General features: G+C 33.3%; 2 protein-coding genes across 3 annotated transcripts; one reads left to right on the top strand and one right to left on the bottom strand.

The window, feature by feature from the left end:
• The first annotated feature begins 2693 nt into the window (after positions 1 to 2693).
• On the top strand, positions 2694 to 11593 carry LOC130812503 (putative hydrolase C777.06c). 2 transcript variants are annotated; one of them, XR_009042062.1, is made up of 13 exons: positions 2708 to 3011; positions 4055 to 4176; positions 4283 to 4395; positions 5737 to 5778; positions 7547 to 7602; positions 7697 to 7773; positions 7898 to 8017; positions 8094 to 8170; positions 8251 to 8314; positions 8419 to 8469; positions 8558 to 8606; positions 8796 to 9012; positions 9149 to 11593. XR_009042062.1 is itself a non-coding variant. In XM_057677984.1 (12 exons), the coding sequence occupies exons 1-12, from the start codon at positions 2849 to 2851 to the stop codon at positions 8912 to 8914; spliced, it is 1053 nt and encodes a 350-aa protein (XP_057533967.1). In that variant the 5' UTR covers positions 2694 to 2848; the 3' UTR covers positions 8915 to 11593. The 2 variants fall into 2 exon arrangements, 1 of the variants encoding a protein (XP_057533967.1); XM_057677984.1 differs by having other exon boundaries at positions 2694 to 3011; positions 8796 to 11593.
• Positions 11459 to 14221, bottom strand: LOC130812504 (photosystem II 10 kDa polypeptide, chloroplastic-like). The gene is made up of 4 exons (XM_057677985.1): positions 13997 to 14221; positions 12529 to 12587; positions 12331 to 12386; positions 11459 to 11805 (listed from the first exon to the last, which is right to left on the bottom strand). The coding sequence occupies exons 1-4, from the start codon at positions 14148 to 14150 to the stop codon at positions 11658 to 11660; spliced, it is 417 nt and encodes a 138-aa protein (XP_057533968.1). The 5' UTR covers positions 14151 to 14221; the 3' UTR covers positions 11459 to 11657.
• Between the last annotated feature and the right edge of the window lie 4757 nt (positions 14222 to 18978).

The raw sequence follows: 18978 nt of genomic DNA, 5'->3' as shown, positions 1-18978 counted from the left end.
TTAAAGTCAGATTAAATCGAATTCGGTTACAAGGTCGGGTAAATTTCGGATCATCAGGTCTGTTTTGAACACCTCTAATGACTAGACTTATGTAATGGTTTGGATAGGAGTTGAGTAGGGCTAAAAAAATGAGCCAAATAGGGTGGGTTCAATATAAAAATGATAAATCTCAAATAGGTCGGGCCCTCTTGGCCAGTTTTAGGCTGGTATGTTTATAATTTTGTTTTCGAGATTTCTATTGCATAAACATGTTAGATTGAGTAAAATGTCTTATAACTGAATTACTTGATTTGTCAAATATAATTAGATTATTAATAATTATAAGTCTAAAATAATGTATCATGATTCAAGCAAAACAATAATAGTAATAGTAATGATGCAAAAACACTCCAACCAAAGATTGGTCAAGGATGGAGGATTTGAAAACTAAAATATTACAGTAATGTAGTTTAGAGAACTAAAATAAGCTAAGAGAACTTAACTAAAATATCACTAAAACTAAGGAGAAGAGATAAAATAAGGGATATGATGGCCTCTATAATGGCTTAAAAATTAAGTAATAAAGTAGTATTAAAATCTCCTTAAAACTTTACATAAATTCCAAGCAAAAGTAGTGGACAAAATAAACTCAAAACCTCAAATTCGTCAAAGAATACGTATCAACATAAATTTAAGGAGGAAAAAAGGCAAATTAAAGGTAAGATGAGTTAAAATGAAATTAACGTCAATTGGAGAAAACATAAAATTGAGAAAAAAAGTGAGAGAATACGACAAATAATGCTTCAGAGCCTTTGTCAGAGTCGCTTGCCTAGTAGCAATTTGGCCCAAGCGGTCGGGCACCCAATTAGGCTAGTGTTGGCCCTGGTGCCTGAGCATACCAACAAAACATCATCATTATTATCATTGTACCCAACGTATCTTGTTTAAAGGAAATTATAATCTGGATCTGAAGAGAGAAGGAAAGCAATGATTCATACTCACAACTATGGGTGTTCAAAAATATCCTATTTGAAAACTCGAGTCGAATTATCCGATATTCGGTTTTGAAACCTGGATAATTTACCGGTTAACATAATCCGGACTGGTACCCGGTTTCAAAACCGGGTATTCGGGTCGGATGCAGATCACACTTTATGGAAATCCGAATACTCGATATTCGGTTTATAATTTTTTTTAAATATATTTTTGGAAACCCTAATGGCCTAATGTTAATGCTATTCATTTACTTTCAATTTGGGTATTATTTATAGCTTAAGTTTTTTTAATATACGACAATGAACTATCATTTTTGTAATAGCTTAAGTTAATATAAATTATGTTCATTTATACGTGGTGATTAAGAGAAAAAATATAAGCATGTTTAAGAAAATAAACAAAATTGGATATCCGTTTTTCGACCAGGTTTAAATTGGGTATTTGGATTCCGAATACCTGATTTAAACTGGGTCAGAACCGGGTCACATTTTTAGATATTCGAAAAACCAGGTGCCTGAATTTCTGAATCCGGATCGACCCGGTATTCGATTTTAAACACCCCTACTCACGACACATATTGTCTTAAATTTCTTAATTTGATCGGGCTATTTGGCCATGAGCTCTAGCAAAATGCCTTTGATCATCTCTTGACTTTCGGACTTCTCTCTTTTAGAGATGACTTTGGACCTTTAACTATGTGTTTCTCAAGTTTGTTGGCTCTGGTTTTGAAGCTTGGAAATGATATCATACGTGCTTTTGAGGTGGAAAATACCTACAAAAGGTTTAGACTCTTCCAATATTGTAATTGAGCAAAGGATCTTAGGTTATACACTCCTTATCCTCGTTGATAAAGAATATAGTCTGTCGTCTTTTATAGCTCCCTTTACTATGATTATAACTTTTATGATCGAAATATATTGAAAATAATGATGATGAGATTGCCAATAAGCTTGAGATTTTTTGATAAGTTGTACTTTATGGATTGTCTTTATTTATTAAATTTAATTATATTTCATGGTTTATTTCTCCTTACCAAGTTACGTTAGTCGAAGTATTTATCTATTTTGATTGAAGCTTGCGAAATCTTAATCTAATAAAAAACATTATTAGTGCAAATTTGCATATTGTGAAACGAATTTGTTTTTCGAAATAATAAAATATCAAAAACTTTATCGGGGTTTGTGAGTTTGAGTTTAAGAGTCGAAGCGAGTGCACATGCTATCCAAGCTAAGTTCGAGTTAGAATACAAGTCGAATTTTACTCGAAGTAAAGTCCAAATCCACTCAGGCATGACGCATTGCCAATCATGTTGTCGCTTGATTTACACGTCAAAACGGCCCCTCAACTTGGTAAAAATCTTGTATAAACTTGATCGATACTATTTTAATGTTTATCAACTTAATAATTAAAAGTATTTTACAATGATTGTAGTTAATTATACTTCTGAAGTAAAAATACTTGAGTATATAAGTCCATACTTTGATTTTCTCCTCGACTTGAAGATCGATGTACTCTTAAATCAAAAATTTCTAATCCATAATCGTTATTTATAATCACCAAAAATAAAAAAAATAATATTAAAATAAATAAAATCAAAAAAGATAAATTAAAACAACAAAACTTACATCCTATTACATCATACTAGATAAGAATGATTTATTAACCTGACAAATAGCGGTTATTTACCAAGATCTTCCCCTCTTAAATCCTAATGGACTCCAACAAGGCACAATGCAGTCTTTACGGCTTCGTTTCTCACCGCAAATCCAGAGTAATGAATTGATCTCTCTATTCTTAATTGGGGGAATTTCTTATTTCTCTTATTGGTGGGCTGTTCTTTGTAAATTCAGTGTATTGGAAATTAGTATTGAAAATGGTGGTATTTCTAAGTACAGTTCGTCCAATTCCCTATTCTTTAAGTAATTTAGCAAATCAAAATCTCAAATTCTCTCTTTCAAAGTTGCTGATTTCAGTTCCTACAAATGGGTTTGCCTCGCGGATTCTCAAACGATCCTTTCAGGCATCTCTACAATCTGGTATGTCTTTTTCAGCTCCTTCAAAAAAAAATAAAAATATTTTGTTCATCTGATGAAGTAATATTTCTGGCAAAACTAGTTGATTTAGATCTCATTAACAAAGAACACTTCTAAGATTCATATTTGTTATCTCAAGCATTATCCAATATGCAAGGTCCCATGTTGTTTGTTGGGATTCTTTATTCAGGTTCAAATGAGGGAGAATCGATGCAAGTTTTATAGATTTTGGTATAATTTATAGCCATCTTGTTTGCATATATGCAATTCATTAAATTTGCTTGAAATTAATAGTCATGTTCATATGTGTATAATTTGAACCAACAATGGGATAACTAATCTGAATGTTGGTAGCTATTGTTGTGTTCTTTCTACTCTGAAGTTGGTGATCATATAAAATATAGGTGGCACTTGATAAAAATGATTGATTATGAGTTCGTTTGGATAATATTTTAGGAGGGCTGGGGAGGGGCGGGAAGTGTAGGAGAGGAAGGGGGGTGATGGGAGGGAAAGAAAGGGAAGGGAGGGAAATGGTGGTGTCTTTTATTTCCAGTTTATAGAAGATGTAAAGACTCTTTTCCTTTTATTTCATTCCCTTCATTTTCCTTTTGGTATCCAAATGAAGAAACTTTCATCCCTCCATTTCCGTTCATTTCCTCCAACATAGCATAAGGGTAAGGGGGCAATGAGAGTAACGCTTTGTTTGGATAAAAATTAAAAAGAGAAAAGAAAGGAATGGAAGGAGAAGGAGAAGGGGAAGGGGAAGGGAGGGTAGGGAAGAGAAAGGAAGGGAAAAAAGAATTTTGTTGGTAGATTTGTGCAATAAGCCAATTATGCCTTACTCTTTGCTTACCCCTATTAGGGAATTTCATAACCTCTAGCTTTAGTTTGTGGAAACTTCTTTGAATATAGTATTGATACACCATGTTTCCGAAATTGAAACTCAGATGAAAGATTAGTTTGACGTTGCTTGCTGATACAAAATGCTAAAAGCTCGAAGGTGAGTTGCTGAGTCCTGATCTGACTTACTTTTTCAATGCCTGTAGAATCTACAAGCAACAGTCCTGTGACACCATTTGGAGAATCTGAAATCATATTTGTGGGGACAGGAACAAGTGAGGGTATTCCACGTGTAAGCTGCTTGACTGATCCTGTCAAGATTTGTTCGGTATGTATAGCATTTATCTCATACCCTGCTAGCAGATAACGGTTAATCTGCTTGTTATATATTTATACGTTAAAAATAAATATGACCTGCATATTATTTATTTCAGGTATGCAAGAAAGCTACTGAGCCAGGTAGTAAAAATAAGAGACTCAACACAAGCCTATTGATCCGTTCTAATGGACCTTCTGGGACGCACAATGTTCTTATAGATGCAGGAAAGTAAGTTTGCTTCTTTTTCACTTTGAGTGTTCATTACAGAGTCAAATCACAATGATTTTGAAGCTTTTAGAACTAAATGACACAAGTACTCGGGTGCTGGGAAGAGAAATATAGAGTAATTAACATGTGGTTTTCCATCGCCTTGACTACTGGATTATTTTCATGAATTTTGTTATACTTTAGCACTGAAATTGCTGTATTTTTGTGTAAAATGTGGAAGACAAAGCTTACATTGGAGAGTGGCTTGGGCCTAGGTGGCTCTTTATCTCTTTCATTTTCCCTCGTTTGTTGTTAATGACCCACCTTTTTCTAAAGAATGTAGCTAAGGAGCTGCATCGGATTCTTCTGATCCAGAAAACTATAAAAAATAGACAATTGGTGTTTGTAGCTTCTTGTAATGTATTCCATACACTATTGGATTTCTTTTTTACTTTTCCTATAACTACTTAGGTATTTGCCCTTGTGCTCTTAATCATGTTGATTGGTGTGCCGTGTGCCTACAAGTTTTCATTTGAATCGCGTTGTCTATAAGGGATAATTAGAGGTACATGACCAAAATTGACACAACACATAACACGACCAAAATCGATGCAGCATCAAAACAAAGTTACTATGAGAAAACAAGAGAACGAAATGACATTACACAATTTAAACCTTTACCCAACCCATTTATATTATTGTTCTGTTAAGTTATGTTATTCTTTTTCATTTTACATAATTTTTGAGGTGATTATGAGCAACACGAACTTGAAGCCAGACTAAACATGAACAAACGTGTTTTTCCAAATTGCCGTCTCTAGATGAAAGGATTCTTTTTTTGTTGTCTTTTTGGTTTATATACTTCATATTTCCACTCATCTCATGATTTTGTAGATTGTTTGTTATTTGATAGCCAAGTATTAATAACTTGGTTGCAATTTATATTCATTCATTTAAAGTACTTCCAAAAGTTTTTAAAAAGGTTCCCGTGTTGATGCAGTTATGTCCACTTAGAAATGTTATCCATGAACTAGAATGAAATATTTAGGATGTTATGTTACAAACTTATATTCCAATCACGTGTTTGAGATTATTTTTCTAGTAAGTCATGTGAGATATGTTTTGCATATGTCTAGTTCAGAGTGGAATGCCTATGCACATTCTTGGTGATGTAGAAACTAGTTTTTCTTTAATGGATCAATTTATGAGTCGTTTGTTTCGGTTTTCAAGTAATATTTTGAAAAGAGCTCTGATAGTCATTTTTTTGGATGCTAAATGAGTTTTTTTGCAACTGTTTCATTACCTCTTTGCTTCATATACTATTTCCTTGTACTTTTTAAAGACCCTTTTGAAATGATGCAGATTTTTCTACCACAGTGCTCTCCGTTGGTTCCCCACCTATGGGTAAGTAGTAGCTTCAATACCTATTGGTAAATAGTAGCTTCAATACCATTATCCCAGTACCATTAATTGATTTCTACTTGGGCGAGGTTGGGAAGGTCATGTAGAAAATCATAATGCGGAAATAAAGATTGATTTGGATTTTGAATACTTGGTTTGTATTGAACAATCATGAGAGGTACTACCTCTATTTATACAAGTAATAAAGACTAAAATAAGGAAACAAAATATTAACCTAAACCTAAATAATAAGAAAATAAAATAACCTTAATATTCTAAATATTAAAAAGATCTTAATTTCCTAAACATAATATTTTAAAATAATATCTTTATTTTATTCTACTTTCTATTTTCCTATAGGTCATATGTGCACACCTTACCCTTTTAATAATTTCTGATCAACACTTGGTAGGAAATAACAAGTGACAAATTAAAACCAAAGAACTATAAATCTTGGTTCTATCAAGAATTGACAAATTAAATTTAATACCTATTGATTTATTTTAATGCTATGCCATCCCTAAATATTTGTTATTCTTTGTTCTTATATTTTCAAGCAAGGGTCAAGGTTCAATTATATTTGCAAACAAAGGTGAACCTTAATTCTGTAATAATAAAGACGACATTGATAGTAGCAAAAAATTTATTATTATTTGGTTAAGGTTATATTGGACTATACTAATTTAGTAAATAGCTCATTAAATCATTTGTGCTTCTTATTTATGCGACTTTACAAATAATTTTTGCAGTAAAGTGCTATTGAATACAACCACTCTGTCATTATAAGGGTAAGGTTGTGTATATTCAACCCTCCAAACCTACCTTAGAGGGAGCCACTTGGCATTTGGTAAGGGCATGTTGTTTTTATATTGTTGTTAAAATGCCATCTCTTGGAAACAAAGTTCCATAGAAAAGAGGAGTAAGGATTCACACTTACCATGTTGTGTCCTTTTGCACTATCATACCACTCTTTGCTCCTTCTAGAAAGCTTACATCCATGTTGAATCGACATCCTCCTTGTCATTTCAACTTCAAATTTTAGCATTCTTTCTTGTAGGTTCCACCTTTCAATTATTCCTTATGGAATTTTATTCTATCACAAGCTTGGTTGTATAGCCATAAAGGGCTAGAAGTTTGTGTTGGGTGACTACATATTCTCCTATTATGACTTTTTGCTATCATTTCTCCTAATGAAGAACTAATCAGTTTGTGTAGCATGCACTTCTATAAGTGAACAAATGAGTTCCATGCTTTCTATACTACGTGTTAAGTACTAACAAATCATATGCTTATTTTAATAACACCCTTCCTCTACATTTTCTCATTCCATATTCGAAGCCTTCATGGACACCTCAAAGCCACATTACGTTCACCCAATTTGACCATCTAAATCATCGTTTAGCATGGAAAAGCTTGGTTAAAATGGTGTGCCTTCTCATGGAGATACAAATGATATTTGTGATAATGATGCACTGGCATGTGTTCTGACAGTGGGTGCTTTGTCTAAAGTAAGACTTATCTCCTTTATTTTGGGAGGAGGATTTTCGGTTCTTAAATTGCAACTTTTTGCGAATGAAATTTTCCTAATAATCATTGTTTCGACCAAAGGTGTTCTATGTTATTTTTTGCCTTTAGAACTTATTGGCTGATGTATGGCTTGATATATGCTTTCTTCATCAACCTTGACTATCTTTGATGATATCATTTTGCACTCAAGCAAATCACGAATGTACTTGTCTATGCCTTTCATGACTAGTTGCATTTCTGCCAGGATAAGAACAATTGATGCGGTAATTATTACTCATTCTCATGCTGATGCTATTGGAGGTCTCTGTCATGAACTTTTTATTTGATTTTTGCTTGATTTTTGGATACTCGTTACTTTCTGATCACCAACCCGGCACATCCGTTTTCTGTTTAGGTCTTGATGATCTTCGAGACTGGACAAATAACGTTCAGCCTTCCATTCCAATATACGTTGCAAAGCGTGATTTTGAGGTCTATAGCCACTTTGGCATTTTCACATTAGCATCTGTGCTATTATAAGATCGTTTATTTTTGTACTTTTAATGAATGTTCATGCATGAAAATATGTTGAAGAAGACTTACACAATATTCTCAGGTGATGAAGAAGACTCATTTTTATCTGGTTGACACAAGCGTAATTATAAAAGGTGCCGCTGTCTCCGAGTTGCAGTTCCATGTTATTCAAGAGGAGCCTTTCATTGTGCATGATCTGAAGGTCTGTGGAATATCATCTGCATAATTTCCTCTTATACTCTTCATATCATGGCTAAATAGCTTGTTTATTGTTTCAGATTACTCCGTTGCCAGTGTGGCATGGTCAAGGGTATCGTTCTCTCGGTTTTCGTTTTGGCAAAGTTTGTTACATAAGGTATCATCAGACGACTCTTTTTCGTCAGGAACGGTGTACAAGAATTTGTTTATAATTCTATGCGCGTTTGTTGTATGCAGTGACGTTAGTGATATCCCCGATGAAACTTATCCACTTTTGGAGGATTGTGAGCTTCTAATTATTGTAACTCCTCTTTTAATCCCAAAATTTTGGTTTGCTTGGTTGGTTTCTTTCTACTTTGTATGATTCACCATTATCTTGTTAATTGCTTTGTAAATTTACACTAGGATGCTTTGAGACCTGATCGTTCTTCTGCAACCCATTTCGGACTTCCTAGGGTGGGTTCGATTTTTCTGTTCCTTTTCTTCTTTCTCAAATACACATAGCCAGATGGTTTGAATTACATTGACCGCATTATTCTTGCAGGCATTGGATGAAGTGCGAAAGATTCAACCGAAGAGGACACTTTTCACTGGTATGTATATTTGGTGTAGATGTTTATCACATCGATGAGAATTCTTTCATTCATTTCTGTGTGATGTTTACTTCATTTGTTCGTTTTTAGTCTCAGTTTTCCTCTAAAATCTCTAGTTACGAAAGCCCAAATGTAACGAGTCACCAGCACTTGTCTTTCTTAAATTTTTGTAATGGCATTTATATGTAGGCATGATGCACCTGATGGATCACGAAGAAGTTAACGATTACCTGTTGAGTTTGAAGGATAAAGAAAACCTTGATGTGCAATTGAGCTATGATGGGCTTCGAGTGCCTGTAAATCTCTAGCCAATTTTCTCTAGCGGATAATTATACATTCAACAACAATGATTCCTCAAATTCAAACGCAAAGCCTCATGCGAATTGCGTCAAGGGTCCTGCAGAAGGTATTTTTTTGGTGATAACAACTTTCACTTTGTACAGTTCATTGAGTTGCTTATTGTACTGTGGATTGGGGAATTCGAATGTGTTTTCGGGGTGAGACATTTCTCATCGGTTCAAATTCAATTGTATTTGTGACAGCATACTCAGGGCTGCAAAAGACCTGGGTAAAACATGGAATGACCTCGAACGAGCTTTTGTAGTTGGTTGCTCGAGCATCATTCATGATACAAGCTCAATTTCAAGCTTGAATTGGGCTCAAATAATACTAATAATCATCTATAGTTTGTCACTGTGATAGAATGATTCTTAAAAAGAAAGCATCACTGTACTAAATAGGCTATTTTCTGTTTGATGACCATAGAAGGATTCTTGAAGTGGAGTCTCCAAGAGCTTCAAAAGCTCTTAGGGTTGAGGATAATGTGTCTCAAAAAATGTATTCAACATTTTCAAGTGTACCACATTGAAGTAGGCAAGTGAAGCCTATAAAAATTAAACTGAAGAATGTGATTATGTGGCTTATGTTCTTAAGGTTGCAAGTGAGGTAGAGAAGATTTATGATCTCAACTTATATAATAAAGCCATGATTTCACTAGGTGCAAACAAGTGGCCATCAACCATAAAGCAAGACATAGTCTTTTTTGATCTGAATAAGACTTGATTTTGGAGTGCATGTCTGTCATTAAGAAGGATGGATTCCTAAGGAAGACTCCATCTACAAATAAATGGTAGTTGCAAAATGTTATTCTCAAACTAAAGATATTATTTACCCAGAGGTGTTCTCTTGGATGTGAAACATCTGTTCTATATGGGAAAATGGAAGAATAAATATGCATAAAGAAATCATATTATTTTGAGATAGTAGGTAAAAAACATTAAGTATTGCCAGAAAAGTCTCTTTATGGCTTAAAGCAAAATCCAAGACAATGGTAAAAGGTTTAATTCCTTCAAGGTGTCACATGGTTTTGCAAGAAGGTTTTCGAGAGGCCTACATGAAGAGTACATGTGTCGAGTCCTTGATTTATCTCGTGTTTTATTTGGATGATATATGTATATGTTGGTTACATATAATGATATGCTTAAAGTGGTGGCTTTGAAGAAGCTTTTTTATCGAGTGAGTTTGATACGTAGGATCTTGGTGAGGATAAGAAAATACTCGGTATTAACAAATGTGTTTTGTATCTTACTTAGAGAACATTGAGAAGGTGCTACTAAGCTTCTCCATTGAAAGTGCGAAGATTGTTTTTATTCCCCTTAGTTCTCATTTTATGCCATCAAGAGATCTTTGTCCATTGATCGAACAAGAGGAAGTTTGTTGGAAGGACATCCTTACATAAATATTGTTGGTAGTGTAATGTATGACATGATGTATTCAAGGCGGACATTGCTCAAGCTATGAGCATGTTGAGTAGATAAATGACATTGGAATGCGGTGAAATGGTTGTTGAGGTATTTGAAAGCAACCTAAATTGCATGCCTCAAGTTTGGTAGAGACAAAAGTGGTTTAATTGAGTTTTGCAATTTAGATCATGGGGTGACTTGAGTGTTAAAAAATCGATATTCGGGTTTGTGTTCACATTGAGTGCTATCATGTTAATTTTGGAATCTTCACTATAAGATGTAATGGCATAACTACAATCAATGTTGAGTTCATCGCCATTAGCAAAGTGGTTGAAGGGTCAAATTGGAGAAATACGTCCTAGTTTGGGTTTGATGAATGTGCATTGTCATAGTTAAAGTGCGATCCATTTATAATCAAAACACATTAGAAGAACCAAACACATATTGACATCAAATATCACTTTATTCGAGATAAGATCAAGACGAAGCAGTTGAGTTTGATGAAGATTGTTATGGAGGACAATCCAATGGATATGATGATTAAGACTTTGCCTGTTGAAAAGTTCCAATTGTATGTGGACTTTGTTGGTCTTTCACCTTGTTTAATGTAAGGCCCTTGAAGGGCTTGTGGACATATGTATGTAATTTACACCTGTAGATGAGGAGGTGTTAGGTGCGGTTTATTTTATTATGTTTAGTGGTGATGTGGTATGAAGGTTATAAAAAACGTAGCTTGTGAGACTCAAGTAAAGGCGAAAGATTGTTGTATATGCCTAAAGTTGATGGTCAGTTCATGTGTGGACATAGCATCTAAGTGTTTGAGATTAATTGACTATGTATAATAGTTATTTTGGAAACCCAAAACGGTAAATTGAACAAAGGAGGAAAATTTAAAGCTTTTGGGCTGAGGAATAAGTTTTGCACAAATATTATAAGTTAGTTTAACTACTAAAGATTGAAATATAAATTTTAAATTGTATGAGTGATATTAAAATAGAGAAAAAAAATAGGTACAATAATTAATGAAAGACATTACGAAAAAAAAATATAGCATATTAAATGTGATGAAATTAAATAAAAAAATATAACAAATTTATGGACACTAAAAAGTATTTCCAAAACATGTTATCCATCAATAAAGAAATTCCGACCATATGATTAGCCCAAAAGGTATATGAAAAAAAAAAATGGAGTAGAACATGATACATAAATTAAACAAAATATTAAATATACACCAAGAATTGCCCAAGTATTTTATATGTCACTTTTTGTGCTTAAATTGGCCAACAATCGGTAGAAACATGAGAAATTACGAAGCCAAGGCACTTGTGTTGTAAACAAGAAGAGCACCACCAGCAAGGAGACCAGCCAAGGTAACAGCCCAGATTAGAAGACCAGTCGTACCACCAGCATACACATTACCGCTTGGTGACCACTCATCAGTGTTGAAAATCGGACTACATACAATTAAATACGTAAATAGTTAAAATGAATCATACGTAGACGTAATTCAATCACAGCTGATGGCTCAACGTTGATAAATTAAAGATTTGTTGCATACTTTATAAGTTATTGAATCTCTTTGTTTTTTATCGTTCTATGCTTTTTGGATGATATCTCTTTAGCTTATGAAGTGTGTGCATTTCGTATTTTTTGATCATATAATAAGTCCAACTCAACTTAACATGGTGTTAGAGCAGATGGTTCAATTAAAAATTACAATGGTAAATCCGAAAAGAACGTCGTTCCTATTATAAGCAAGGGATTGCATGTGAGGTGGAGTGTTCGGATGATTTATCCCACGTCAATGGATCGAGATGGTGTGCACAATTTATAAATTATTGGAGCTATTGCATTCCATTGTCATGATTTTGGAAGTTATCTTATTAGCTTATGAAATGTATATACCTCGTATTTTTCTATTATATACTGATATTGACAATAAATTTAGCTCAATGCAGCAATGATCAATAAATCCTAACCTGTAACCATCGACGTTGGCACCATATTTGTCGACATATTGGTATACACCTTTGCCCTGAATTTCATTATAGAAAAATCAATGCTTAAGAATAATGGCAAAAATTACTTTTATTTACTAGGAAACAAGATAATAAATGAAGAAATTTAGTTGGATAATTAAGGTTTGTTGTTCGTATGGTAAAAGATGAATTACTGACCTTTCCCTTCCTTCCAGATGAGTCAACGCCATCCCTCAATGCCATTCCTCCGTTGATTCCTATATTAAATAGCAATTAAACATCTTTAAGCCAGAATATTAATGTACAATTTCAATTAGTTTATTTAACTATATGCACCTTAAAGATACTTAAGTCGTAATGGTATATTAACACTTAATATTATAAAGTGTGGTGATTGAGCCTCGAATCGAGGTGCAATATTATACGATTGATGACTATTCATTCATGTTTAGACCTCAAGGAAGAGGAGTTGAAAAAGTAGTATGGTCGAACGAGCTATGGAACATTCGAATGAGAAAACAAGCGCATACAAGCAGACAACGATATAATAGAGAATTATTTCTTACTTGTAGGCGGGCGGAAATTGAACTTATGTTATAAAAATTGAAGGTAAAATTCTCATCCACAAGGTGAACACATGATTCTTACTTTTTGCTTTACTTTACTCCTTTTTATTTGGAAATAGTTTGCACGATTTTTCTTTTACTTTTATCCATAAATTGATTGTCTCTTTAATGATTTTAATCTCATTTTTTTTATCAACTACTTATTTTTCTTTTTTCTTATTTAAAAATAGTATTCAATTATTTTTTTACAACAAACATATAACACGATAAGCAAATTAATTTAGTTCATTTACAAAAATTAAATCATTTGTATGAGAAGTTAAGCTAGTAGACAAAGTTACACTTAAAGTCATTAAGAGCTTCTCCAATTAGAAACATTCCAAAACAATATTCTTATCATAATTAACAAGTAAAAAATAAAAAACTTGATTCCAAATCTAAATATTAAAAATACAGGTAGATTTATATATATTGGTTCATAAACATGCTTAATCATAAACATAAAAGGTAAGCATTAATTTACTACTACCTCCTATCCTTATTATCCTTCTAATGATTGTACCCTTGTGAATGCATTGACCGAATCAATTTTTATTAAAACGAATCAAATAAGATCTCACTTGATTAAGTTATAACTTACTTCATCCATTTCATATTACTTGCACCAAATTAATTTTTGCACAATTCATCATTCTATAATAATTTACATATTTTGACTATTATACGAGAAAAAAATAGTCATATGGGATCTTGTTTTATTCATCTCGTCGCATATTTTCATAATATCAATTTTTTATAATTTTAAGTTACTTATAATTCTAGATATAAATGCTCCAACAAACGCATTGAATTGCGCAAAAATATGTTTGATATAAGTATTTTAGAGCGGAGGAAATATATATTAAAGATAAAATAAAAATTAACATAATAACTAACGAATAATGTTCAATATCAAATGAGACAATTAGTAGTGATATGAGGTACTATGTGACACATAAACACAATAAACATAATCATCATCATGATACCAACTACCAAGTATATTCCGCTAAGAGAAAAAAAAAATTAATTTATGAACAAATGGAAGATTAAAGAAATACCATAAGGTTTGTCAGTCTTAATCTTCTTGCCACCACTAGCGCGAACAGTGAAGGAAGTGGAACACCTTGTAAGAGAAGGCAACCCTTTGACATTGTCAACCACATTGAATGAAGAAGGTTTCAAGCTCAAAGAAGACATCACAGAGGTAGCCATTACTACTCCTCAATTACTCTCCAACAAACAATAACACTCTTCTAAACCTCTCTTCACCACTATACCCTTATTGTTTGATCCATATAATAAGCATTTTTTTTTAAAAAAAAAATAGTGATTCTTGATTTTCCACGTGGCATCTCATATGTGGTCTTGTTTTAGATATGATGTTACCAATAATATTATCCTAAATATCCCCTCGTCTTTTCTTTTCTTCCTCACAAGTATATGTGTTGTTCATTGGCTCTCCACTATGAGGGCCACAAATAAACCCCCCAAAAAACACTTTTTTTAAAAAAAAAAACCAATGAACGAGGGAGTTTTGATATATGGGAGAGAAAAGCAAACCCTTATAAAGTCTTTAATAGTAATTAACTCATGATTTTTTTTGTGAAGATTATTAAAAAAAAGGTCGTATGCAGATTGAAATTTTTGGCTTATAATAACAGTCGGAAATTTACAGCTAAATTTCCTACTAATCTCAGTTAGTAGGAATTTCCGACCAAATTCTTTAGTTAAATGATGTTAGTTGGAAATTCTGATGACTAAATTTCCGGCAAAGAAAAAGCGGCGGAAAAAAAATTTTCAGGCATTAAAATATTATTTTACCGCTAATTGCAATTTAGTTGATTTTTAAATTTTTTGGAGAAAATTTTCCCGCCAATCATTTTTTGTCTATAAAATAAATCACTTTAATTTAAATATCACATATACATTTTACAAAAAATATCAATCTTTCACATTTTATTACAAGAAAAAAAAAACATAAAAAAATACAAATAACTCAGGTATGTTATTTTCATTTTGTTATTTTGTTAAAATTTATACATTGATTTTTGTCTCTAATGAATTATTTGACTATACTATGTTATTTATGTTTGATTGTATTAGTAATGTGTTATTAAACTTTTTAAATATGCTATGTATTAATCTATTTATTTTATTCATGTTAGATTATATTAGTTTTTGTAAAAGCAAAAATTTACCTACTGATTGTTTTTCCTACCAAGTACCGACTGTTTTTCAACCGAAAAAATGTCGACTGAAAACCACTCAGTATTTTATAGAAAAAAAACAGTCGTTAGATCATCATATATAATTTTTTAAAGACCAATACGTATGAATAATTAAATATTTCTGCAGATAAATTTAATTAATAATAGAAGTTTTTTTTTTTTTTTAAGGAACCTGAAAATTATTTCAAAATCAAGTTCAGTCAAGTTACAAAGACTTTGAGAAAAGAGTTGCAAAAACACAAAGTCACCCACATCGTCCGATCTCCATTTAGCAACAAGATGAGCAACAATATTAAACTTTCTACTAATGGAGAATATGATGGATCTATTAGATACTAATAAGCTGATGTGGCATTGTAATAAATGTAGTATATATATATATCTTTGTACTAATAAGGAAATTAATTGAAGTTTTTTCTCAGATTTTGATTCAAGAACTATGTTTCTCCTTCTTCTGTTCTTCTCTCTTTTTGTTCTTCTCTAAACTCCTTCATTATTTCAATATGGTATCAAGAGCTAGAAGGATTACTGATTGACATTGCCTTTCCTCTTCTTCTTCTCACAATGCAGATTGTTGTAAGTTGATTTTTTTTTTTTCTCTCCCGATCTGTTTTCTCATTACTGGCACATCGATTCTTCGATCTCTTGCGTCTGCCTCAACTGGGTTTTTCTTTCCTTTTCTGATTTCTGATTCAGCCTTTCTTTACCTTTTTCTATTCTTTTTCGATTCAAAGATCTTGATCTGTTTCTGATTTCTGTTTGCATCTCAAAAATAAAAAATGTCTTCTACTCCAATTAACCCTAATCAAGATCCTGGAAGTGTATATTTTATTCATCCATCAGATCAAACTTCCCTTCAATTAGTCTCTGTTAAGTTCAATGGCTCTAATTTTGCTGATTGGAAGAGATGCATGGTGATTGCCTTATCAGCCAAGAATAAATTGTCTTTCATCAATGGCAACGTTCCCAAACCATCTGATGACGATTCTTGTTATCAGCCTTGGATCAGATGCAATGACATGATCACTTCTTGGATTCTTTTCAATTTAGACACTCAAATTGCTAAAAGTGTAATGTATTTTGACACTGCTACAGCTACCTGGAATGACCTAGAAGAAAGATTTGGTCAAACTTTTGCAACTCAGATTTATTCCTTGGAGCAACAATTACATGATATTAGTCAAGGCAATTTTTCTGTAATGGAATTTTTCACTAAAATAAAAGTAGTTTGGGATGAACTTTCAGCTGTGAATCCTCTTCCTTACTGGACTTGTCAAAAATGTACTTGCAATCTGACCAAAAGAATTATCACACAACAACAAGATCAAAGACTCATGCAATTCATGATGAAGCTGAATGATCATTTCTCTGGAGTAAGAGGTAATATTCTCATGATGAGCCCTCTGCCTAATATTTCTCAAGCATACAGACTTTTCACTCAAGAAGAGATTCACAAAGAGTTATCTCATTCCAATACTGAGTCAATGGCTTTTCAAACTAACCGATCTCAAATTTCTGATTCTAGAAATTCCACCAATAGATGGAATTCTAGACAAAACAATGGTGGTAACAAATGGAATTCTGGTTCTAATTCCTTCTACAGTGGTGCTAACAATCCTAAAAACAGGTTCTCTAACCAAAACAAAAGGGCCTGCTTCTTCTTATTATTGTACTCACTGCAAAATTCCTGGACATAGCTATGAGAGATGTTTTGAGGTTCATGGATTTCCTCCATCCTTTAAAGGTTTCAAAGACAAAAAAATAGCAGCAACTGTAGAAGGTGAAATTGGTGAATCTTCTAAACCTGATTCCACCCAGGCCATTCCTACTTATGAGCAGTACAAGCAGTATGTTCAACAGATGCATAAGAGTACATCTAGCACAGACACTCATGCTCCTGATCCAGAAATGATACATTCTGCCAATCTTGCAGGTAAACTTTGTTCTCTTACTTGCCTAAAAACCCCTTAGGTAATTGACAGTGGTGCTATTGATCATGTTAGTCATGATCTGAGCAATTTCTCTAGCTATGAGCCTCTTAATGCTACTATCCTTGTTCCTAATGGCAAAAGAGTTGAAATTACACATATTGGGACGATTTTTCTCAACAATGGCATCACCTTATATGAAGTCTTATATGCTCCCCTCTTTCAATTCAATTTGATTTCTGTAAATAAACTGTGTAAAGACATGAATGCTACCATGTCATTTACTCATGATGACTGTTATCTTCAGGGGCACTTCTTGAAAGGGCCACCACTTCTTCTTGGTAGCTTAGTTGGAGGATTATATCATTTGAAGAATTCTTTCAAAGTTCAGACGACATCATCAAATGCATCATCCCCATCACCAATGGTCTTGAAGTATGCTAATACAAGTATTGCAGATAATGCTCAACTATGGCATATTAGATTGGGTCATTTGCCTTTTTCTCAACTAAAATACTTGCTTGATGTAAATAGTTCACATAATCAACAAATTTGTCAGATTTGTCCTCTTGCCAAACAAGCAAGATTATCTTTTCCAGTAAGCAGTATAAAAACAACAAAGCCCTTTGAACTTCTTCATATTGATTTGTGGGGACCATATAAGGTCAAGAATCATAATAATTGTAATCAGTTTGTTACTATAGTTGATGATTTCAGCAGATTTACTTGGGTTCATTTGATAAAATACAAATCTGAAGTTTCAATTGTTATACCACAGTTTGCTATGTTTGTTGCTACACAATTTGATGCTACTATTAAATGCATAAGAACTGATAATGCATTGGAGCTCTGTGCAGGTACTATGAAAGATTTTTATTTGAGTAAAGGCATTAGACATGAATCAAGCTGCCCTCATACTCCCCAGCAAAATGGGGTAGTTGAGCGAAAACATAGGCACATTCTTGACACTGCCAGAGCATTATTTTTCCAAGCCAAATTGCCACCACATTATTGGGGAGAAGCCCTTCTTTGTGCTACCTATTTACTGAACAGAATGCCATTAAGACCTCTACATCATTCCACTCCATATCAACTTTTATACAATACACCTCCATCTCTTGATCATCTCAAAGCCTTTGGATGCTTGTGCTATGTCTCAACATCTCCAGTTCAGAGAACAAAATTTGATGCAAAGGCCATAGCTCATGTCTTCCTAGGCTATCCAGTGGGCCAAAAAGGGTACAAAGTCTTGGACTTAACCACATACAAAATAAAAATCTCAAGAGATGTGGACTTTCATGAGTCCCATTTCCCCTTCCATAATAAAGTCTCCTCTATACCTTCAACAAATCTCTTTTATTTGCCATCCATTACTTCCTTCACAACCTTGGAATATCAGGATATACCTGATATTTTTACCTTTCCCTTTCATTCCACATCTTCAAAAGAAAATGATATCATAGACATTTCCTCTACTTCAGAAACATCCTATCTCCAAACCAATATATCCTCTAAACCTTCTTCACCTTCTCTCAATACACCCACAATTACCAGTTCACACCAACAAGTACATGAACAGCAAATTCCTCCCTTGAGGAGAACCTCCAGACTATCAAAACCTCCTGCCTATCTTGCAGATTACAAGTGCAACACTATCACTAAACATTGGTGTAATCTTGTCTCCTTTGCACAATTACATAATCAGCACCATGCATATCTTACTACCTCAAGCATCATCTCTGAACCTACCACTTATTCCCAAGCTGCTACAGACCCTCTATGGAATGAAGCAATGAACAAAGAACTTTCTGCTCTACAGGAAAACCAAACTTGGGAAGTTGTCAGCCTTCCAGCAAACAAAAAACCCATAGGCTGTAAGTGGGT

This window comes from Amaranthus tricolor, chromosome 5 (genome assembly GCF_026212465.1).
Source record: "Amaranthus tricolor cultivar Red isolate AtriRed21 chromosome 5, ASM2621246v1, whole genome shotgun sequence".
In the NCBI taxonomy this organism is placed as follows: Eukaryota; Viridiplantae; Streptophyta; class Magnoliopsida; order Caryophyllales; family Amaranthaceae; genus Amaranthus; species Amaranthus tricolor.
Note: the sequence above shows the minus strand (reverse complement) of the source record. Positions and strands in the feature narration are given on the sequence as shown.